Below are 23,874 nucleotides of genomic sequence, written 5' to 3'. Positions count from 1 at the left end.
CCCGAATTCCTTTTACTTTTCTTTTCTTTTTGTTTATTTGTCTTTTTTTGGTTTTGGGTCACACACGGCGACTTTCAGGAGTTACTCCTGACTGCACTCAGAAATCACTGCTGGCAGTCTCAGGGGACCATATGGGATGCTGGGAATTGAACCCAGGTCTGCCCTGGGCCAGCTGCATGCAAGGTGTGCCCTATCACTGTGCTATCTCTCTGGCCCCTTTTTTTATTATATTTTTATTATATTTTATTTTAAAAAACGAGCAGCACTCAGGGGTTACTCCTGGTTCTATGCCCAGAAATTACTCCTGGCAGGCTCGGGGGACCATATGGGATGCCGGGATTTGAACCACCGTCCTTCTGTATGCAAGGCAAATGCCCTACGTCCATGCTATCTCTCTGGCCCCTAAAAAAAACTATTTTGAAAAAAAAATATTTTTGGGTTGGCATCTAGCAATGATCAGGTGCTAGCTACTCTTGGCTCAGTACTTGGGGGTTACTTGGAGGGGAATTGTGTGGTGGCAGGGATCAAATTTGGGTCTTCTGCATGCAAAACATTTGATCTGGCCCTTTGAGCTATTTCCTGATCCCTCATCCCAAACTTTATTTATTCCTTACAAACATGTGTGAGAGGACAATAGTTCATCTATAGCCAGAGAGAAAGCAGAGCAGTAGGGCGTTTGCCCGCACACAGCCGATCTAGGTAGGACATATGCTGGCTCGAATCTCAGCATCCTATATGACCCCGAAGCCTGCCAGGAGTAACCCCTGAGTGCTGCCAGGTTTATTCCCCCCCCAAATAAAAAAGAGCAAACAAACAATAATTCATCTAAGGAGACCTGTCAGTTTTGCCATTTTCTATTTGTTCTTGTGATTTTATTTTTTGTTTTTGGGGGTGCTAGGAGGACCCTGTGATGCTGGGGGTTGTATCTAGGGCTCCTGTGTGCAAAACATGTGTTCTAGCCCTTTAAAGGTCATCTCAGCCACTTTTCTTATTTTAGCTTTATATAAAACTTCTCATATTTTGAGGTCACACCCAGTTATGCAGTTATGCTGGCTCTGTATTAAGGATAACTCCTGGCATGCTCAAGAGACAATATGAAGTATTGGGTATTAAACCTGGTTTTTTGTTGTTGTTGTTGTTGTTTATTTTTTGGGGGGGGGTCATACCCAGCAGAGTTCAGAGATTATTTCTGGTTTTGTGCTCAGGGACCACTCCTGGCAGTTCTGGGGTCAAATCTAGGTTGGCTGTATAAAAATGCCTAATGTTCTATCACTTCTGCCCCATGGAAACTTCCATTTCTTAGCAGAAATATTTTAAAACTACTTATTTCTTCTCTCTCTGTCTCTCTGTCTCTGTCTGTCTGTCTCTCTCTCCCTCTCTCTTTCTCTTTCTTTCTTTTTCCTTCCTTCTTTTCTCTCTCTCTTCTTCCTTCCTTCCTTCCTTCCTTCCTTCCTTCCTTCCTTCCTTCCTTCCTTCCTTCCTTCCTTCCTCCCTCCCCCCCCCCTCCCCCCTCCCTCCCTCCCTCCCTCCCTCCCTCCCTCCCTCCCTCCCTCCTTTTTTTTTCTTTCTTTCTTTCTTTCTTTCTTTCTTTCTTGCTTTCTTTCTCTCTCTCTTTCTCCCTCGCTTTTTTCTTTTTCTTTCTTTCTTTCTTTCTTTCTTTCTTTCTTTCTTTCTTTCTTTCTTGTGTGTTTTAAATTTCTCCACTGTGCTATGCATTGTCACTTTCAAGGGTTTAATATAGAAATCCTAGTAGCACAATTCTTCTATTAACTTAGAGGTGCTCCCACTGCACACTACCAAAAGTTTGTGAAACTGAGAAGCAGGAAGCTACTAAGGCCACAGATGGATCAATGGGGATAACGGGGACAGTGGGAGGAGAGTCTCCAAAGTGCAGGCAAAGGGCACACAATGTGCAGGGGGATGGGATAGATTGAGATATTGGCTGACATTGGCTTCAGCCAAGTTCCCTGATGACCTTGGCTAGAGCAGATTCAGCAGAGATACAGGGGCAGAGGCCACAAGATTGAATGGGTAGGAGGGGAGGATGTGAATCTGCAAACTCTGAAAATGTTTGAGAAAGAAAGGAGGTGGGTTGCAGAGATTCCTTTACAGGGCTTGAAGAATCTTCAGGCAACTCATTAGAACAAGAAGGAGAAACATTTTCTCATCAGCACAACACAAGTTTGCCACACAGCTAAATAGACACTGAGGTGTGGAGCAAAACCTGTCCTCAGACACAGGAGGATACAAGTTATACTACATTATAAAGGAATTTGGCAATATTTAGCAACAATTTTTAAACTGGATTTAGCAGAGATATGCCATATGTACTAATAACCAATGTTCGTGGCTTTATCAATGAAGCTCAAACATTAGCAAACAGAATAGATAAATTAATACTGTAATGAACACCATGAACTACTAAGCAGTTTCTTCGGCCATACACTAATGCTCCTGATCTTATCTGAAATACTAAGCAGCAGGAAAATAAATTAATATATCCAAGCTCTTTGATTTGATTTGGCTTTTTGTTTGGGGCCACATCCAGTGGTGCTCAGGGTTTATTCCTGGCTCTTTGCTCAGGTATCACTGCTGGTGGGCTTGAGGGACCATCTGGAGTATCAGGGATTTAACCCTGTAAGACTGCATGCAAGGCAAATGCCATATCCACTATCCTATTATCTCAGCCCCATTTGATTTCAGTTTTTAAAAATATTGACAATAGAGGGGGCTGGAACAATAGTACAATGGCCAACATGGTTTGTGCACCAGCATCTCACATGGTGCCCTGAGCACAGCCAGGGGTATTCCCTGAACGTAGAGTCAGTAGTAAGCCCTGAGCATTGTCAGGTGTAGCACTGTCAGATGTAGCTAACATCTATCATCTATCTATCCATCTATCTATCCATCCATCTATCTATCTATCTATCTATCTATCTATCTATCTATCTACCTATCTATAGGTAGATACATTTACAATAGTACTATTGTTCATATCTTTGATGTGTAGTTATGTATCACCTTGACCAGCAATGTGCCAAAAAAAATCTATTCACCACTGACCTTTTGAACTTCTAATTATATACACAAACTCTTACAAATATAATCTTGTATTCCTCGCTGTAGTGTTAAATAATTAACGATGGTGCTGGATGGTTAAGGATGGAGATGGATGGATTTTTCCCTGCCATTCCAGGCCACGTGGCTCCGCAATCCCCATTCAGCTGGTGGGTCCCAGGTTTAGGTGAATGGCAGAATCAGACTCATCCAGAGACAGGCATCAGGAAGCATCAACTTAATTCATACCCTATTCACCACATGTGTGTGGCCTATATCATAACCTTTCAAGCACAGCCATTCTTAGCTAGCCCTGCATCTTAACTCCTTTCAGCCATTTTCCCTTTGATGAAATAGTGCTTGGTAGAAAAGCATTAAGAAAATTTTAAGGGGGCCGGGAAGGTGGCGCTAGAGGTAAGGTGTCTGCCTTACAAGCGCTAGCCAAGGAACGGACCGCGGTGCGGTTCGATCCCCCGGCGTCCCATATGGTCCCCCCAAGCCAGGGGCGATTTCTGAGCACATAGCCAGGAGTAACCCCTGAGCATCAAACGGGTGTGGCCCAAAAACCAAAACCAAAAAAAAAAAAGAAAATTTTAAGTTACAGGTGTATAGTATATTTTGCAGAAATGTTATGTTTTTGAAAAGGGCTGGTATGTTAATTTTCACTTTATTACGTTGTTGCATGAAAATATTAACCCACCTTTGGCTAAAGGTGGAGTCAGGATTACAAAAGGTTCTTTTATATTTCAGGGAAGGGGGAGATGAAGCCTCATCCCCCATCCTTTCTCCCTAGGTAACTTGACCTTACCTGCAAAACCCCGCCCATTCCTGGGAGGGGTCTTGGAAAAGGTAAATAAAGCCTTTGACCCAGGGGATTAGGGGCTCTGCCCTGTTGGTCTTTGGCCAGCATGGAGGTCAAAGGGAAAATGGCTGAAAGGAGTTAAGATGCAGGGCTAGCTAACGCCTTATGTAACTTCTCGTTATATACATAAACTCGTGCAAATATAATATTGACAGGAAAAAATTAAACTGCAAAAGGGTAATTATATGGTAGCATTTATATCAAGGCCTCGAACTTAAGTCTATAAAATGGCTAGTGATTTATATATATGCATATATATATAAATGCATATATATATATATATATATATATATATATATAAATATATATATATATATATATATATATATATATGCAGGTCTGGGATGTGCTAGCAGTGCCTGGCATTGCAACCTCCCTGAAGTCTGTGTTTCTCATTCAGCCCACTTCACAGGGGAAGAAATTGAGGATTAGGAAGTAAACCGGTTGGAATTTCAGTTCCATTCGTTTGACAGCAGATTCACTGACTGAAGGAATGAAAGAATCACTTCCAGTCGGCTCTTTTCTCCCTTGCTCCTTCCTAGTGGGACTGCAGGCAGAAAGAAGGTCCGAAGGCCAGCGGGGCGCAAAATCTGGCCTTCTTTCAATAGGCTCTCAGTCCCCCTAGGCCCCGCCCTCGGCCTTAAGCCCCGCCCCGAACGACTCAGCACCGGGGGCCTGTTCATGAATATGCAACAAGTCATGAATATGCAACGAAGGGGCAGATATTTAAAGGCGCCGGCAACACGCGTCTCTCCCTACTCCGCGCCCTTCGCCCGTGCTCGTCCTCACGTCTCGGCCAGGCCGCCGCCGCCCGAAGCTCTACCAGCATGTCGGAAAAACTGCCCTACAAAGTCGGTGAGTTGGAGGAAGCAGCCGCGAGCGCCTGCCCCGCGACTGCTCAGGGCTGGAAGCGGGCGTCGGCTGCCGGGCCGGCCCGGGGCCCTGAGACCCCCTCGAATCGCAGTCTCGGCGCGCTTCTCGGCGCGCGAGGCCTCCTGGGAGTTGGAGTTTTTCTGCCTGGGCGAGGAGGGCGTGCAGGGCGGCCCAGGACTACAACTCCCGGCGTGCCCCGGGGTCGCGGCGTGTTCTTAGCGGCGCTGCCTGCTAGGCTGGAGACGCGTCTGGCTGGGGAAACGGTCCGGTGCCCCGGATCTCCGTGAACTAAACTAACACGCGTTCTCTTGCCCGGGTCACGACCTGCCCGGGCCTTGGACTAGCCGGCCTGGGTCGTCCAGGGCAAACAGACCCAGGACCTTGGCTGGGCCTCGGGCAGGGAAGGCGAGGGCTGTGCAGTCCACACGGGGCTGGAGGTGCTCAACCTAGGGGATCACTCCCCTTCCCGCGGCCTTCCCCAGGGCCACCATGCCCCAGGAATTTGCAGTAGCTAAAAAACCCTTCCTGCAGTTCTGTAAATGGATAATAGGCATTTATTTGTTGGGCCTCCATTCTGGAAGATCCACATGGGTCTCATCTTTATTGTACTTGAAGCTTCACAGCTCTGGAAGTTAGGGACTGACTCGATGAGTTTTTGGGCTCTAGATCTCAGGGATCTTAGCGTTGCAAGGAGGTGGGACAGAAGAATCCAGCCGTGTATTCCTCAGATCACACCTTTCCACGCTGGACATACAGAATCTGTTTAGGGATAGGGAAAATAGCACAGGGCTAAGGGGATTGCTTTGCAAGCCACAGACCCTGGTTTTACCCCTGTCTGGCTGGCATCTGGTGATGTCTGGCATATGTTAAAGATTTGCTACAACTCCCCTAACCTGCCCAGACACTGAGCCTGCAATTACCCCTGAACACAGCTATGTGGGACCAAAAATCTGAAAAATAAAAACCATACTCGGGACACAAAAAAAAATTTTTTTTTTTGGTCTTTGGGTCACACCCAGCCGCGCTCAGGGGTTACTCCTGGCTCTATGCTCAGAAGTTGCTCCTGTCAGGCTCAGTGGACTATAGGATATACCGGGATTCGAACCACCGACCTTCTGCATGCAAGGCAAACGCTTTACCTCCATCCTATCTCTCCGGCCACAGGACACAATTTTTAGCAAACCCTTTTAATACAGGTGGAAACCCCCCCCCCCACTTTGGGGGCTTTACCCCAGTGTGGTTTGGTGGAAGTAGGCCACAAATAAGGTGCTCCCAAATGCAAAGCATGCATTTTAGTTCTTAAGGCTACCTCCCCTATCCTAGCCAACAGATTTGGGGTTGTTTTTTGTTTGGGAAGCCCCAACCTGGTATTGCATAGGTTTACTCCTGGAGGCATGGAATGGTGGGAACGAACCTGGTCTGCTGTGTGCAAAGCAAACATCCTACCTGCTGTGACATCCATCACTCGGTTCCAGGTTTTTTGCCTTTTTTTAAAAATTTTATTTTGGGGGGGGTCACACTCAGGGGTTACTCTTCGCTCTGCGCTCAAATTGCTCCTCTCAGAAAGACCATATGGGATGCCAGAATTCAAACCACTTTAGGTCCTGGATTGGCTGTGTGCAAAGCAAATGCCTTATTGCTGTACTATCTCTCCAGCCCCTGGGTTTTTTTTTTTTTCTTTTCTTTTCTTTTTATTTCTTTTTTTTTTTTTGCTACAACCAATAGTTTCTCTGAACTTGTTCCTGGCTCTGCACTTGAATCACACCTTGTAGGACCATAAGGGCTTCTGGGAATCAAACCTGGATCAGCTGTACGAAAGACAAAATGTCTGACTCCAGATCCCTCAATTTTTAAAGTATTATCAACAATTTAAATCTTTATAAAAGAATATTTGTGGTCTGTGTGGTACATGTGTTTAGAGTCTCTAGAGGTGAACTTTATTCCATTATACAGTGGAAGAGGCTCTAAAACGACTTGCAAGGATTCCATCACTCTAGTAACTGTAGTGGCTAAAGAGAGCTCAGCTAGATGGATCCCGCACCCAAGCCTTATATTGTCCCAAGCTCTGCATGAAGCTATCCTAAGTATGCAGCCAGGAGTAAGCTGCATCACTGTATGTGGACCAAAAGCCCAAAAGAAATAAAGTGTCATCTAATAGTACTTTTTCATGTAGTAGGGCTTATCAAGTTGACTCCATTGTGTGGAGGATGAAACCGATGAAGTTCAGAAAGGTTATGTCAAGGTCACATCTATTGGCAGATCTCAAAGGAGGCTCATCTTACTATGGAGATTGCAGTGTGGGCAGGAGAGTTTTGGATTATGGAAGGAGATATAGGGACTGGGTGAGTTGGAAGGAAACCTCCAATCAGGAAGCCATCCTAAAACAGCATCCATTTTCTTTAATCCTCGCGACTTACAGCAAGGGTAAAATAAAGGTGAATATTCCCATTTCACAGACAAACTAACTCAGAAAGTTTTGGCATTTCTCCTAGCTTATTCTGGAACAGATGTCCATCAAGTCCTGTCAAAAAGCAAGAGAATCTGATACACTGGACACTCCTAGTTCTTTATTGAGGACCCCATGTTAGGCAGTGAGTGAGTGCAGGAGGCAAACAGTGATGGAGAAGGTGGGGTTTAATAGGAGGGCCAGAGCCTGCTCACTGCATCTGGTTCCAGCCCCAGGGCCTCAGGCTCTAGACCACCCACCTAACCTCCACTACTGTCTGGCTGTGGGACCTGAGACTGATGAATCCTGTCGGGGCCATTTCTTATGGCAAATGCTGGTAGGAGCTGGACTAAGATTTTTGCTACTCCTGTTCATGCCAGCTGCTTTTAGGACCTTTCATTTACTCCTTAGAATGTCAGTAAACGTTTGCTGACCCATTCTACCTGCCAGGCCCTGTAGACACAAAGGTGACTCAGGGATGAGGGTGACAGCACCATACACACAGCACCACTGTCTTCCATGTTATCTGCTCCCTTCCTTACCTTCCTGGTTGCTACTCCAGTTCTGGCTCCCTCCTCAGCTCCCCTGTGTCCCTTGTTCTACAGATCCAATACAGCAGCCAAAGGGTCTTTTTTCAATGATTGTGGTCATAATATTCCTTTTTTTGGTCTTGTTTTGGTTTTTGGGTCACACAGGGCAGCGCTCAGGGGTGACTCCTGGCTCTCTGTTTAGAAATCGTTCCTGGCAGGCACAGGGGACCATATGGGATGTTGGGATTCGAACCACCATTGGTCCAAGTTTGCCACTTGCAAGGCAAACAAACACCCTACATCTGTGCTATCTCTCCGGCCCTCATCATGATATTCTTTTTTTGTTTTTTGTTTTTTGGTCACACCTGACAGTGCTCAGGGTTTACTTCTGGCTCTACGCTTAGAAATCGCCCCTGGCAGGCACAGGGGACCATATGGGATGCTGGGATTCGAACTACCGGATTCGAATCACTGTCCTTCTGCATGAAAGGCAAACACCTTACCTCCATGCTATCTCTCCGGCCCTCATCATGATATTCTTAAAAGTTATTTTTGGCTGGTGAGATAGTCTAGGAGATAAGGGGCTTGCCTTGCATTCTTGCATTTCACCTTCCCTATCGAGGAGCCAGTAATATCAGGAATAGTCCTGAGTATCACCAGTGTGACCCAACACCCTGCATTCAAAAAAAAAAAAAAGAAAGAAAAGCCAAACATATTTGAAATTTTGGCTGGGGATGTGTTCAGTGGCCCCAAACAATTAACACACGTAGTTATTTTAAAGGACATTTCACCGGAGTCTACATGAAAAAAATTTTTTTTTCAGTTTTGGGCCAAGCTTGACTGTGCTCATTGGTTACGCTTGGCGGACTCGGGGGACCATATAGGATGGCAGGGATCGAACCCAGGTCGGCTGCATGCAAGTCAAACACCCTACCTGTTGTGCTACAGCTCCGCTCCCCCGAACCAAACCTGTGTAGGCCTCTCATCTCATTGGCAACAAATCCAGACTCACCTTATTTCCTCTACTTGATTCACCTGGTGCACACCCTGTTCCTTCATCAGGAATATGCCAAGGTCTTTTTTATCCATAGTTCCAGTTGAGCATCTGTTATGAACCAGATAATATCTCTGGCTACTGGGATGAGCCTTAAGGTTAGAACTGAGTGGGAGAAGGAGTGTCCTTGGTTTGTGTATGCAAAGGAAGTCCTTGAGGAAGTTTAGGAAGAAGAGGAAGAGGTTAGCCTTTCTGAGGGTAACTTTAAGAATTGGAGGTGAGGGGCCAGAGTGATAGCACAGCAGTAGAGCTTTTACCTTGCACGAGGGTGACCCAGGATGGACCTGGGTTTGATCCCTGGTGTCCCATATGGTCCCCAAGCTAGGAGCAATCTCTGAGCGCATAGCCAGGAGTAACCCTTGAGCGTCACGAGGTGTGGCCCAAAAACCAAAAAACAAAAGAATTGGAAATGGATTGGCTTGTGTGTGTGTGTATGTATGTATGTATGTTCCACAATTGTCTATGCTTAGGGCTTACTCCTACACACCTGTCTCTGCTCAGGGGTCATTCCTTGGATGCTTAGGGTACCATATGGGGTGCCAGCGTTCAAACATAGGTCGGTCTGTGCAAGGCAAGCAGCCTTCCTGCTATACTATATTGCTTCCTCCCCAATTGACTGCTTTTTTACATTAGAAGAGTGGTAACATTTGAATTTTAAAAAGAAATCTTGTGAGGAGAGAGATCATAAGAGCAGGTAAGGTGCTTGCTTTGCACACAGCTGATCTGGATTTGACCCTGGCACCCCATGTGGACCCCCAAGCCTGCCAGGAGTAAGCCGTGAGCACAGCCAGGTTTGCATCCCCACCCTTCCTCCCTAAAAGAAGTCATATGGGTTCAAATGAAGATGCTGAGTAGGCTTGAGTTATACCAGTGTCAAATTCAGAGGGAAGTTTGGGATTGAGATAATTATATGGGAGTTATTGCCCTTGAGAAAGGCAATAAAAATGAATGAGATCATCTATAAAACTTGGAGAAGAGGAAAAATGCCCTGAGGGCCTCCAAACCTTGACTCTTAGAGGGAGAAGAGCCAGGAATGTAGGGGAAAAAAACACAGACAGGTTTGCCCATAAGGCAGAGAAGTCAAGTAAAGAAAGACTTTTGGGGGCCCGGAGAGATAGCATAGCGGCGTTTGCCTTGCAAGCAGCCGATCCAGGAACAAAGGTGGTTGGTTCGAATCCTGGTGTCCCATATGGTCCCCCGTGCCTGCCAGGAGCTATTTCTGAGCACACAGCCAGGAGTAACCCCTGAGCACCGCCGGGTGTGGCCCAAAAACAAACAAACAAAAAAAAAAAGAAAGACTTTTGGAACTAGAAGGCAGTCATGGTGGCATCACTATTGGAAGAAATGTGAATTCTTACTGATAACTCATCATTAGATGTAGGAGTCTTTGGAAACCTCCAGAAGATATGTTGTAGTGGGAATGGTGAGTCCTTAAGGATGTAAGAGGTGAGTGAAGGAAATCACTGAAGGATGAAATCTTCAGTCCCTATAGTCAAGAGAGTTCATGTGAGGAGAGTGGCATAGTTCTTAACTCAGAGTTGTCAGGTAGAGGCTGACAGCTAAGGGGAGGGTGAGCAATTTAGAGAGATGAGGGATAAACATTCAATAAGAAAATGTCATGGGGCAGCTGGAGTGGGACTTGAGTTTGTGCTCTTAAGAAACCAGTTATTTTTATTCCTGCTTGCTTCACTGATGTGGGTCCTACAGAGGACTGAATTGAACAGAAGGAAGATTTGAGGACCAAAGGGGAGAGAGGCACTGGGATCTTAAACTGGAAGGAAGAAGTTGAAAGTGTGCACTGGGTGCAGTGGGGAATAGTGATGGGGAGGATTAGCAGGTTGAGATTTCACACTGAACTGGCTGGAACCTTCCTGGAGTTGGGACTCTGGAGGTAAGTGCTGGAAAGATAAGACTTGGCCAGAGAGATCTGCTTGAAATCAACATTTCCACGATCCCTTGTCTTTCGCACAGGCAACCTGGGTTGATCCCAGAATCCCATGTGCTCTCCTGAGCACCAACAGATGTGATTCCTGAGTCTCCAAGGTTAGAGTAATTCTGACCATACACTGGTGGGGCTGGAAACAAAACAAAATAATAAAGTTTTTGTGGGGTTTTTTATTTGTTTTTTGGAGGCCACACCTTGCAGTTTTCAGGAATTTCGCCTGGTTTCTGTGCTCAGAAATAATTCCTGGTAGGCTTGGGGAACCATGTGGGACGCTGGGAATTGAACCTGGACTGGCTGCATGCAAGGCAGAAGCTCTCCCCACTGTGCTATTGCTCTGGCTCCAAAACAACTAAAAAGTTTTAATCAGGGACATGTGCTCCCTCCCCCCTGCATCATCCTCTTCCTCTTGAGATGTGAACTTTCTGATTTCATACTGGATTGTGTACTGGGGATCTCTCCACCTTTGGAGAGGACTGTGTTCTCTTTCTTTCTTAACCTCCCCATCCCCTCCCTCAGAATTTCCAAATAATCTGTTTTTACATCCCCAACCAAAAAAGGGTTTTTATCTGGCAGAATAGCCAATAGCCTAGGGGGTTAGAGCACCTGCCTTTCAGACTTATGCTCCAAGATCAAATCCCTGATGTTCTCCTTGCATCTAGGCAGCTTTTCTTACATTTTTGGAGGGTGGGTGGTAGTCTGTGCACATGCACAGTGCGCACACACACACAAACACACCTGTGATGAAGAATTATTCCTGATATTTCCATGGCAATGCTCAGAGCCCAGATGCATTCCCAGGGATCAAACTTGGGTTACAGGATGCAAGGCAAGTGCCTTAGTCACTGTTCTGACCCTCCAGTTTCTGTGTGTGTGTGTGTGTGTGTGTGTGTGTGTGTTTGGGCCACACTCAGCAGCACTTAGGGGCTACTGCTGGCTCTGTGCTCAGAAATTACTCCTGGCAGGCTCAGGGACCATATGAGATGCGAAGGATCGAACCCCAGTCAGCTGTGTGCAAGGTAAACAAGCTACCTGCTGTGCTGGCCCTCTACTTTCTAACAGTATCAGAGCCAGGAGTATCTGAACACAAAAAGCGGGGGGTCTCCGTCTTTAGACCACAATGAAACAAACCTTGAATTTCATGGCCAGGAAGTATAGACCCTGGTGACAAAGAGTGACAAGCCTGAGTACAAACAGTGTCTCATGGTCCCCTAATCAATGCTGCTGTGATAACAAACAAAACAAAACAAAACAAGAGTAGTGCCAAGTTCCATTCTAGGGCTATTGATTCTGAGATTGGAAGTTTGTAAACCTTTGACCTAGGAACCACTTTGGGAATGGGTGGAGTGGGTGGGTAGATATTGAGAGAGGGAATTGATATATTCTCTCAGAATCATAATTAGTGAGAAATTTGGGGTTTCATATTGTGTTCAAAATAGAGCTTCTCTTACAGCAAGATCTAAGGATATAGATGAGTGACATTAATAATCCTACTAACTGAACTTCAAACCAGCAGCAACCCAGCAGTCTGAGGTGCAGGGAACCCGAGGACTGCATCCTGGGAAAGCTCATTATTTGCAAAAGAAGGGAAGGGGGAACTGGGCATCCCAATTTATTTCTCCCAAATCAGCTACCTTCCACTTTCTCTAGGACTCAGAGCCCAAGAACACACAGAGGAGCTCCCTTGATGCAGAACAAAACATCTTGCTGGGGAAGAAGGCTTTTCAAAGTTGTCAGTGTTCGATAATATCAACGAAGAGTGTTGATTTACCAAGAGGGAGTGGAAAGCCCAGGAGCTAAATTTTAGGGACTGAGGGCTCGTAGGTGACAGCAGAGAGGGAAGGAGTGAGTGGTCTATTTGGTCTGAGAGTTGTTTTTCAGTGGGCATTTAGAGGAAAATGTCAAACTTTTCACTTACCCGTGGGGTTCTTTGGTTGTAAGCTACGCTGGGCAGGGACCATTTCTCATTGTCGAGACTGTCCAGGCTTTTCAGACCTCGCTGAGTGAGTGCAGTGCGAATCCACACATGGGGGAGTGTGCAGCAGTGCTTCGTGGGACAGGGTGGCTGACAACCTCCCACCTTTCCTGCCCCTGCAGCCGACATCAGCCTGGCTTCCTGGGGACGCAAGGCCCTAGACATAGCGGAGAATGAGATGCCCGGCTTGATGCGCATGCGCGAGATGTACTCTGCCTCCAAGCCGCTGAAAGGGGCCCGAATCGCCGGCTGCCTGCACATGACGGTGGAGACTGCTGTCCTCATTGAGACCCTGGTGGCCCTGGGTGCTGAGGTGAGGCTCGGAGCAGCTCGCCGTGGAGCAGGGAAATAAACTGTATCCCCTCATGCTGCCACCTTTTGCGGGTGTGTGTAGAAACACCCAGGGGTACTGGGGTACGTGCCAGGTGTGGGGGTTTGAGTCCAGGTCACCTGCAGGGTAATCATGTCTGCCAACACATGTTACTTCTGGCCCTGCTGCCACTGTTGCTGTGGTAACTTCTCCGAATACTTTCTCCCCTACTGGGAAGATACCTTTCACTGTCTTCGATTCACATCCATCTGATCGCCCCACCATAACAGAAAGAACTCACTTGTATTATCCCACTTCATCATGTCAGTTCTGGACTCTCCTAGGCTCCCCCTGGGTCCTGTGCCTATATTGCACCAGTAATTATGGTAGCCGGTGGACGGCGTGTTCTGGTTGGTTCAGTGTGATACTTGAGTACCATTGGTTGACCGCCTTCCAAGGTCTCAAGCAGAAGCAGGCATAAGATCCTAAACAAAGATGGGACCAGGCAGAGTAGTCAAAATGAGGAGAGTCGGGGGGATGAAGAGATAGTAGAGCAGGTAGGGTGCTTGCTTTGTATGCCTTGCATGTATGCAGAGTCAGAAATAATCCGAGTACCTCTAGAATATGGCCCCCAAATAAAACCAACTAATCTTTTTTTAGAAGGCCCCAGTTTTTTGACCTTTACTTTCTTTGTAATCATGTTTTTGGTAATTTGGTTTATGGTTTTAAGTACTGCTTAGAAGTTCAGAGAGATATTATTGGGAAGCTGGACCCAGGTTTGATCCTCATCCTCTGAGTACCACTAAGGAGTGGTTCAGCATAGCCAAGAATACACTAACGGGTGTAGCCCAAATCTTTCCCTCACCAGTCCCTTCTCCTCAATACTGTTTAGATGACAATGATGTCCACATATGTATTCTTCTGCACTTTTGAACATTCACTGTTTATGTCCAGCTGCTAATGTGTCATTTCTATACAGACAGCTAATCTTGACAGTTTAATCTTGACAGATTGTATTCAGACACGCCACTTTCCTAATTCCACTCTTCCCACTTTTCCCTACCTAAGCAATTAGGAACTCCAGACATCCAGGTTTTGTCTGTTTTACAAACCTGGGGTTTATCCCTGAATCCTCTCTCATCAATTCCTGTCATTTTAGCCTTTTTATACCTTCATTACTACTGCTTCTGATCACATTCACCACTACTGTTTCCACTCTCTTTTTTTTTTTCTCTCTCTCTTACTCTCATCCCCCACTCCATTCTTCCTTTCCCCTTCATTTCTTTTGAGGTGCTGGGCTTCCTACTGTCCCTGGGATGGGATGCTGGGGATCAAGCCCAGGTCAGCATATGTTTACCTATTGTATTTTTTGCTCTAGACCATGAACTCTATTGTTTTGTTTTGGTGTTTTGTTTTATTTGGGGGGGAGGGCACTGACAATGATCAGGGGTTACTCCTGGTTGTGCTCAGGATACAACCTACGACAGTCACCTGTAATGCAAGTGCCCTACCAACTATGATATCCCTTCTGCTCAGCCCTTTAACTCTTCATCTGTTTCCTTGCTCCCTGGTGTACATCACGAAAATGACACCTTAAAACATGTCTGGGGCCTGGAGAGATAGCACAGCGGCATTTGCCTTGCAAGCAGCCGATCCAGGACCAAAGGTGGTTTGTTCGAATCCCGGTGTCCCATATACCCCCCCGTGCCTGCCAAGAGCTATTTCTGAGCAGACAGCCAGGAGTAACCCCTGAGCAATGCCGGTGTGGCCCCAAAACAAAATAAAAAAACGTAAGTCTGATTTTATCACTGCCTCTGGTTTGGCTCCTATCATTCACCACAGTCCCAGCTTTTGGTAGCAGAGCCAGCAGGGCCTGTATCCTGAGCCTCTCATCCCTGTCCATACCTGCTGACCCTGGTGCCTGTTAGCCAGATGTGACCAACCGGTAGCTGTCTTACCTGTCTTCCAGGTGCGATGGTCCAGCTGCAACATCTTCTCTACCCAGGACCACGCAGCAGCCGCTATTGCCAAAGCTGGCATTCCAGGTAAGTCCTGCTCACTGCTAGGACATGGGGCTGCATCCTGGGTCTTGGGTTCTATGTGTGTCACTGACTCCTGTAGGGATGGGCAGGTCCAGGGATTCAGGCCCACAGACTTTTAGCCTGATGGCCATAGGAAAGCACTGGTTTGTTCTAATAACATCCAAAATCCTTTGGAAGTTGCTTCTAGGTTCAGTTCAACTTATGTAATGAGCTGGAAAAATAGTACAGCAGTTAGGACCCTTGCCTTGCACTCAGAAGTCAAGTTCTATGACAGGTGGGCTCTAATGATTGGAAATGATGCCAGTTTATTTCCCTCAGAATTGGGGGGGGGGCAGGGATACAGGTCAGAAAAAGAGCTTCCCCTACCCCATTGCTTGGGGACTGACTGAAAGTCTAAGGGTATCGAAGCCAAAGGATTTTCTCAAGCTGCCAGAAAAACAGGTGAATCTGCCTGTGCCTTGGAAGAAGAGACCCATTTAACAACACTGGCTAGTGGTTTCTTCTAGACAGCACCAGGTGGAAGGGGAAGTGGGTTCAGGAGACTGCCCAGGCAAATCTCCCACTTTCAACTTTTCTCCATGGCCTTTTCTGGAAAAGCTTGGCTTCAGTGATCTTGCCCTAGGTAAGAGAGTGGCAGCTGGCTTGACTTTGGCCTTTGCTCAGCTGAAGGTCATGGGAGTTTCACACCTGTGTCTACCTCCTGGGAATGCTCCTCTCATGAGGTTTCTGTGTGGGAAAATGAGTTGGGACATGAAGCAGTTCGAGTAATGCCTGGCACGAAGAATCAAATGCTTCATACATAGTAGCGGCTATTAGTAATTTTTTGGCCAGACTCTGGAACCACCCACCAGAGAATGATGGGTCCTCGAGTTCTTGCTGTGCAGAATAAAACTTGAACCTTGCTTTTTGGGTCTAGCTGAGTGTGGCTTCCTGCTCTTGATGCACCCCCATCCCGGCTACAAGCAGTGTGGGTAAGAACTCAGGTCGCTGTGGGTTTATGCTCCAGTCCTGAGACGCAGACAGAAAGAGTTGGGAATGGAAATCATTCTTTGTAGGGACTTCTGCTGGGTGTCAGAGTGGGGTTGCTATTTTTTTGTTTGTTTTGTTTCGTTTTTGGGTTATACCCGATGGTGGTCAGGGGTTACTCCTGGCTCTGTGCTTAGACAGAAATCACTCATAGCAAGTTTGGGGGACCATATGAGATGCTGGGGATCAAACCTGAATCTGTCCCAGGTTGGCCGCCTTACAGTTGTGCTCTGACTCTGTCCCTGGGGGTGCTACTCTTAACCTCCAGTTCACTTACTCTGTACCATTCGTTGTGAGCCCCATTTTCAGGTAAACACTGCACATTGGGGTGATGTGGTTTGCCCAGAGACACAGTTCTGATGTGCAGAGCTGGGCTAGACTTTAGGTTTACCTGACTCGTGAGGTGACGATCCAAAAGACTGGAGGTGTGGGGATGACATTTGGGAGGAGATAGCACTGGCTCTGTCCAGATCCTTCCCTGGAGCGGGTACCAATGAGATCCCACCCTGACCTGCTGTTTCCCTTATAGTGTACGCCTGGAAGGGGGAAACGGATGAGGAGTACCTGTGGTGCATTGAACAGACATTGTACTTCAAGGACGGGCCCCTCAACATGATTCTGGACGATGGCGGTGACCTTACCAACCTCATTCATACCAAGTACCCACAGCTCCTGTCTGGTGAGCACAGCAGGCTCACAGGAGCTAGAAGGACTTCCAGAGGATCAAAGATGTGGCGAGAGCCTTGGTCTTCGAGCTCATCTTCTCCCTGGAATACATATTTCACTTGCTTGCCTCTGTTTCTTTGCTTTATTTCTACCCTGAAGAAGCTCGTGTTCTTTCTTGAACACACACTTCTCCTCTCTAACCTCTCTTTTTTTTGGGGTTGGGGGATATCTCATGCTGCTCAGGTTACTTCTGGCTCTGCACTCAGAAATTGCTCATGGCAGGCTCTGGGGACCATATGGGATGCTGGGGATTGAACCTGGATTCGACTGTGTACAAGGCAAATGCTCTACCGCTGTGTTATCAAGTCGACCACCTCACATCTTTCTAAATAAGTTTTAGTAAAAACTGAATGGTGCATCCAAGAGGCTACCTCGCCTGAACTGCTTGGGGCCTTAAGCTAGAGAATAGGGCTTGGATGGAGGGAAGGCTGATAAATGTTGGCTGATAAAATGTTCCAAGGACAAGGTGAGGGCTAGAACTAGTGGCTTCCTTAAAAATAGATGGAGATTGGGCCGGGTAGGTGGCGCTGGAGGTAAGGTGTCTGCCTTGCAAGCGCTAGCCAAGGAAGGACCGAGGTTCGATCCCCCGGCGTCCCATATGGTACCCCCAAGCCAGGGGCGATTTCTGAGCACATAGCCAGGAGTAACCCCTGAGCGTCAAACAGGTGTGGCCCAAAAACCAAAAAAAAAAAAAAAAAATAGATGGAGATGGGCCCAGAGAGAGAGCACAGCGGCGTTTGCCTTGCAAGCAGCCGATCCAGGACCAAAGGTGGTTGGTTCGAATCCCGGTGTCCCACATGGTCCCCCATGCATGCCAGGAGCTATTTCTGAGCAGACAGCCAGGAGTAATCCCTGAGCACCTCCGGGTGTGGCCCAAAAACAAAACAAAACAAAACAAAACAAAAATAGATGGAGATGATGGTCAGTGCTGGAGGCCTATCTTAAGGCAGGAGGAACAAAGAAGCCTGCTTGGGGCCGGGTAGGTGGCGCTGGAGGTAAGGTGTCTGCCTTGCAAGCGCTAGCCACGGAAGGACCGCGGTTCGATCCCCCGGCGTCCCATATGGTCCCCCCAAGCCAGGGGCGATTTCTGAGCACATAGCCAGGAGTAACCCCTGAGCGTCAAACGGGTGTGGCCCAAAAAAAAAAAAAAAAAAAAAAAAAAAAAAAAAAAGAAGCCTGCTTGACCACTTCTTCACTGGGAAGTGTCACTGGAGATGGGTTTTGAAAATTACTCACTTGGTCAGTCATAGACTAGAAATTGGTAGGTCTGGTTTCAGAGTCCATGTGCTTTACTGTCCAGTCTCACCAGGCCAGTGAACCTTGTATTCAGTTTATAGTTTCTCTGTTTCCTTGGCCCATAACAAAAAAAAGCTTTAGCACTTCATGAAACCTGGATGTTTGTGAGGCCAGAGAGATAGATAGCACAGCAAGTAGGGCACTTAACTTGCATGAGGCTTACCTGGGTTTGATCCCTGAAATTCTTTATGGTTCCCAAGCCCCTCCAGGGGTAACTCCTGAGTGCAGAGCCAAGACTGACCACTGAGTACTGCTGGGTGTGGCCCCTAAAAAAGACCTTCTGGATGTCTGAGGACTTAATAGGTCAAGAGGGAAAGTGTTTGGCTGGATTCTGAGAGAAAAGGGAATTGAGTATTTCTAATATATTTGGGCTGGAGTTAGTATAGGAGGTAAGAAAGGCATTTTCTTACATATGACCAACCTTGGTATGATCCCAGGTATGACCCCCAAATTTCCACCCATATACACTAAAATATTGGGAAATGGTGTTATTGGGTGATTAGGCCAGAGACGATAGGAGTGGGACTGTAGGAGTTTAGGCTGAGTCCTTAGGCCTTTGGTGGTAAGCATCCTCATTCATGCTGCAGGCTGTACTGGTCACAAACCTGGGAATCTAGAAGGAACCCAAAAGCTTGTTTAGTGGGGAAAAGTAAGGAATCCAGGTGGGTTTAGACACGAGTTCTGATGGGCCTCATTGTGGTACCTTGAGTCTCCCTTTGTGGCCTGAGTCTCATCACTTCTCTCTTATTCAGGCATCCGGGGCATCTCCGAGGAAACCACCACTGGTGTCCATAACCTGTACAAGATGATGGCCAATGGCATCCTAAAGGTGCCTGCCATCAATGTCAATGACTCAGTCACCAAGGTGAGCATATGGGCCAGTGACTGTACCAGGCCTCGCCTCTGAAGCAGGGCTCCCTCCAGGGTGGTCACTAGATGCCTTCATTTATTGGTGTGTGGGTTGGGGGAACTGCATGCATTCTATTGGGGTATACAGCAATTCTCAGCCAGTGCTACAGCCAGGAAGGCCCCTGGACACAACCCTTCCTCTCATACTTGATCCTCAGGAGGCCTTCTGAACGGTCAAGGTAAAGGAGGAAGAAATTCGGGCTGGTGGGCGAAGAAGTCTCAGGAGGTCAGATCAGTGCCTGGCCTACCATCTCCCTATCCCCCATTTCCTCTCAGAGCAAGTTTGACAACCTCTATGGCTGCCGGGAGTCGCTCATTGATGGCATCAAGCGGGCCACAGACGTGATGATTGCAGGCAAAGTGGCAGTGGTGGCAGGCTATGGGGACGTGGGCAAGGGCTGTGCACAGGCCCTGCGGGGTTTTGGTGCCCGAGTCATCATCACTGAGATTGATCCCATCAACGCCCTGCAGGCAGCCATGGAGGGTAAGAAAGGGTGAGGGCAGGCTGGCAGCTTTGGGGGCCCTGGCAGAGTAGGCTACCCGGTTAACCCAGGACTGCTGTCTGCATAGGCTATGAGGTGACCACGATGGACGAGGCCTGCAAGGAGGGAAACATCTTTGTGACCACCACGGGCTGCGTGGACATCATCCTTGGCCGGTAGGTGCCAAGGTAAGGGCTGCGGGATGGGGTGGGGTGGGCTTCCGCTGTTCTTTCTCTCTAATGGTTCCCCATGTCTTTGGTTCCCACACAGACACTTTGAGCAGATGCAGGATGATGCTGTTGTGTGCAACATCGGCCACTTTGATGTGGAGATAGACGTCAAGTGGCTGGAGGAGAACTCAGCTCAGAAGGTCAACATCAAGCCTCAGGTGAGCAGTGCAGGCAGGGCTTGGCCAAGCCAGCTGAGAGTGCCATCTCCTGGGTCGCCTAAATTATAGTTCCTCGAGGGAACCCCATCTTTTGAACTGGGGTTGGGGTGGGAATTTTCGAGCTGTGCTCAGGAGGCCCGGGATTCTCCCTGACATTTCTCAGTCAGTTTGGTTCAGCAGCTGAAGATGTGATGCTGCTCAGGCCCTCTGGTATCTGGGACTACCCTGGCAGTGTTTGGAGCAGCCTGTGGTGCTGGGGATTAAGAAGCTTTAATCATACACACAGAATTGACTCATCCCCGGAGCTGCTCTCCAGCCTCCCTGTTCCTGTGTTAAATAAAGCTCCCAGGCTCTCTCAGATGCACGGGCTCAGTTGAGCAGCAGTGGAACATGGGATTCAGCCTTTCTCAGCATGATGGCTGAGAACGGAGGCTCATATTACCTTCAATCACTTCAGCCAGCATTTGTGGCTCTTGACAAGTGTCTAAACACATTAGATTTAAGTTTATTTGTAAAAGGAGATACTAATAAAACTTAAGTTATGGATTATGGGGCCAGAGTAACTCTTGCACTGCCAGGTGTGAGGTAAAAACCAAAAAAAAAAAAAAAGTGGGGGAACATTAACGTGTGTGGGTGTGAGGTAAAAACCAAAAAAAAAAAAAGTGGGGGAACATTAATGTGTGTGTGTGTGTGTGTGTGTGGGAACATTAATGTGTGTGTGTGTGTGTGTGTGTGTGTGTGTGTGACCACTGTGGTGCCTGTGGAGCTATTCCTGGCTCTATTCAGGTCACTCCTGGTGGTGCCAAGGATTAAACCAGGCCTCCTGCATGCTTTGCACATACTTAGCCTGCTGAGCTATTTCTTTAGGCCTGGCCCACCCCTTAGAAGTTTTTACTGAAGACTTAGTGTGTGCCAAACCTCCAACAATGTTTTCATTCTAATCTCAGCAGACTTATGGGGACTGCAGCTCATAGTTGCTTCTACATCAGTGGTTCTAAGTGGTCTGGCAAGGGCCCATGTCAGAGGTTGTTCTGGATGTTCTTCCCCTGCCTGGGCACTGCTAGACAAGAGGAAAGGGTATAATAGGGTTAGGCATTGGACACCGTATCCCAACATTTCCTCACCAATACTTTGCTCACTTGCAGGTGGACCGCTACTGGCTGAAGAATGGACGCCGCATCATCCTGTTGGCAGAGGGACGACTGGTCAACCTGGGCTGTGCCATGGGTCATCCCAGCTTTGTGATGAGCAACTCCTTCACCAACCAAGTGCTAGCACAGATTGAGCTGTGGACTCACTCAAACAAGTACCCTGTTGGGGTTCACTTCCTGCCCAAGAAGGTAAGTTCCCATCCCTGCCAGGTATCTTGTCCAGCACTGGGCATGTTCTGCATCAGACCCCTGGGGTTTGAGTGTTTGCGTCTCTGTCCTTTCTCAGGCTCTCAGAGGACACTCTGGGACAGAATTTTTTTCTCTTCATGTAGGAGAGAAGGAAATAGAGATCCCAAATTGAGACTGAGTTCCTAATTGGCACATTGGGGTAGTGAGGGCATGTTAATTGGGTCAAAATGGCTTTCCTGTGCCCCCATTTGTTCAACTGTATGATGAAGGCAGAAATAGCTCCTTAAAGAAATTGAAGGGATCCTCACTTGGTGTCACTAAAGATTTAGGAATTCTCATGGAAATGGAGTGTCTCCATCATGGGAAAGGTGTCCTGTCCATAATATAGCTCCAGCATTTGGGCTGTCTGCTTGGGTTGGTGGTGGGTGAGGAAGGAGATGGAAATGGTGATCCTGCCGGTGCTTGGAGGGGAGAATGTGATGTTGTTGCTTCTTGAGGTAGTGCATCTGGGATTTCAAACAGCATGTCCCCAAGCTCACTCTGGGTGATCGACGTGGCACACATGTCAGACACACAGGGGGTTCTGAATTAGCCAGTTAATGCAGAAATTGGGTCCTCAGGCATGACACTGACTCTAGGTCTTCCTCCCCAGCTCGATGAAGCCGTGGCTGAAGCCCATCTGGGCAAGCTGAATGTGAAGCTGACCAAGCTCACTGAAAAGCAGTCTAAGTACCTGGGAATGCCCCGTGATGGCCCCTTCAAGCCTGATCATTACCGCTACTGAAAGCTCGGCTCTCCAATGGCCTTCCAGCTGCAGTCCTTGCCCAGGTCCTGCCGCTCATCCCAAAGAGCAAATGGCACCAACTTTGCAAATAGTTTGTTGTTGTCTCCCATTGATTCTGTGGGGCTGGTCACTGTGTTTGGCCTCTGCGGCATTCCTCATACTGTTCCAAGTTAATCAGGGGAAACAGAAGTCTTTGTCAAGCCCTGGTCATAACGAGGGTTGAAGGGAGACACCCAGAAGGGACCATGAGCTTGAGTTTTGGAAACTACTCACTTGGTCAGTCCTAGACCGGAAGGTCTGGTTACAGAGCCCATGTGCTTTCCTGTCCAGTCCCTCACCAGGCCAGTGGACTTTATCCCCTTGTTTTCGGTTTACATTTTAGCAGTTTCATCAGCCCATAACAGAAAAAGGGAGCAGGGAGGAATTGTGAAGTTCACGCTCCTGAGAGGCTGGCTTAGTGCCGGGCATTCTCTTAAACCTCAGAGCTGTGAGGTTGCCACTTTTGAGTCCCTCTTTTCGGGGGGCTAGAATATACTGCGAAGGACCAGCCAAGCCCAGAATGACTGCCAGATATTGAGGGACCTAAGTGAGGAAAGGGTAGATGACGGTTTGCTGCCACTGTGACATAATGGCTCCTCTGATGGGTCAAAAAAGTGGGTAGGTTTGTTTATAAGGTTTATAATGTTAAAAGAATAAGAAAGTTGGTTAATAAACTTTTTGGTGCCTAAACAATTTTTTGGTCTGGATAATCCAGTTGAACAGTGGGTGACGCAAGAAGGGATTTAGGCTGTCTGCTGAAGACTCTGAGGGTGGTTTTGGGGTTTCAGACATCCCAGGGGCTTAGAAGGTTAATGACATACTTGGTTCTTCAATGTGAATTATTTTGTTTGTTTGGGGGCAATACCTGGTGGTGCTCAGAACCTAGTCCTGGCTCTGTACACAAAGACCACTTGTGACATACTGTATAGGGTTCCATGTATTTAGTCCTGGATTGGCCATGTGCAAGGCATGCTCCTAAATGCTCTACTATCTTTCTAGCCCCTCTTGAAGAGTTTTTAGTCGTCCCAATTAAGACTCCTTTAATAAGTGAATTTTATTTAATTATTTATTTATTAATTATTTATTTATTTTGGTTTTTGGGTCACATCTGGCAATGCTCAGGGGTTACTCCTGGCTCCACGCTCAGAAATTGCTCCTGGCAGGCACAGGGACCATATAGGATGCTGGGATTTGAACCAATGACCTTTTGATGAAAGGCAAATACCCTACCTCCATGCTATCTCTCCAGCCCCCCCCCTTTTTATTTTTTTATTTTATTATTATTTTTTAACTATAGTTTTTTCATCTCTTTAATTTATTTTATATTTTGTCCCAGTGGTTTTGTTTTGTTTTGTTTTGTTTTTGGGCCACACCCGGCAGTGCTCAGGGGTTACTCCTGGCTGTCTGCTCAGAAATAGCTCCTGGCAGGCACGGGGGACCATATGGGACACCGGGATTCGAACCAACCACCTTTAGTCCTGGATTGGCTGCTTGCAAGGCAAACACCGCTGTGCTATCTCTCCGGGCCCCCCCAGTGTATTTTCTTTCCCTTCCTTTGGTATTTTGAACCACACTGAGTGGGACTCTATGGTCACTCCTAGCTTGGTACTGAAGGGTCACTACAGGCAGTGCATGGGGTGGGGAGCATTGCCGTTTTCATCTTGGTTTGATCCACTGTGTCTGGGGAACCACATCCCTGACTTTAATTTATTGCTATTTATTTAGGTTGTTTGAGCCACTCGATGGTGCTCAGGGATTATACCTGGCTGTACTCATGGATTCCCCTGATAGTG

The 23,874-nt window shown here is 47.4% G+C and overlaps 2 protein-coding genes across 2 annotated transcripts in view; both read left to right on the top strand.

Annotated features, from left to right (window-relative positions):
• LOC126017555 (sentrin-specific protease 2-like) overlaps nucleotides 1–23,874 on the top strand; it is a 407,516-nt gene that overhangs the window by 241,073 nt on the left and 142,569 nt on the right. The window lies entirely within an intron of this gene.
• On the top strand, nucleotides 4,657–22,774 carry AHCY (adenosylhomocysteinase). The gene is made up of 10 exons (XM_049779276.1): nucleotides 4,657–4,774; nucleotides 12,862–13,052; nucleotides 15,019–15,094; nucleotides 16,647–16,796; nucleotides 18,892–19,004; nucleotides 19,325–19,532; nucleotides 19,619–19,706; nucleotides 19,801–19,918; nucleotides 21,064–21,258; nucleotides 21,911–22,774. Exons 1-10 carry the CDS (start codon nucleotides 4,747–4,749, stop codon nucleotides 22,040–22,042), a joined length of 1,299 nt encoding a protein of 432 aa, XP_049635233.1. The 5' UTR covers nucleotides 4,657–4,746; the 3' UTR covers nucleotides 22,043–22,774.

This window comes from Suncus etruscus, chromosome 9, assembly GCF_024139225.1.
Source record: "Suncus etruscus isolate mSunEtr1 chromosome 9, mSunEtr1.pri.cur, whole genome shotgun sequence".
Taxonomy (NCBI): Eukaryota; Metazoa; Chordata; class Mammalia; order Eulipotyphla; family Soricidae; genus Suncus; species Suncus etruscus.
This window is presented reverse-complemented; position numbering and strand designations above follow the sequence as displayed.

Coding starts and splice junctions, on each gene's coding strand:
- AHCY (XM_049779276.1), top strand. CDS start 4,747: ATGTCGGAAAAACTGCCCTACAAAGTCG. Junction 16,797..18,891: donor GTACCCACAGCTCCTGTCTG/GTGAGCACAGCA, acceptor TCTCTTATTCAG/GCATCCGGGGCATCTCCGAG. Junction 19,919..21,063: donor AGGTCAACATCAAGCCTCAG/GTGAGCAGTGCA, acceptor GCTCACTTGCAG/GTGGACCGCTACTGGCTGAA.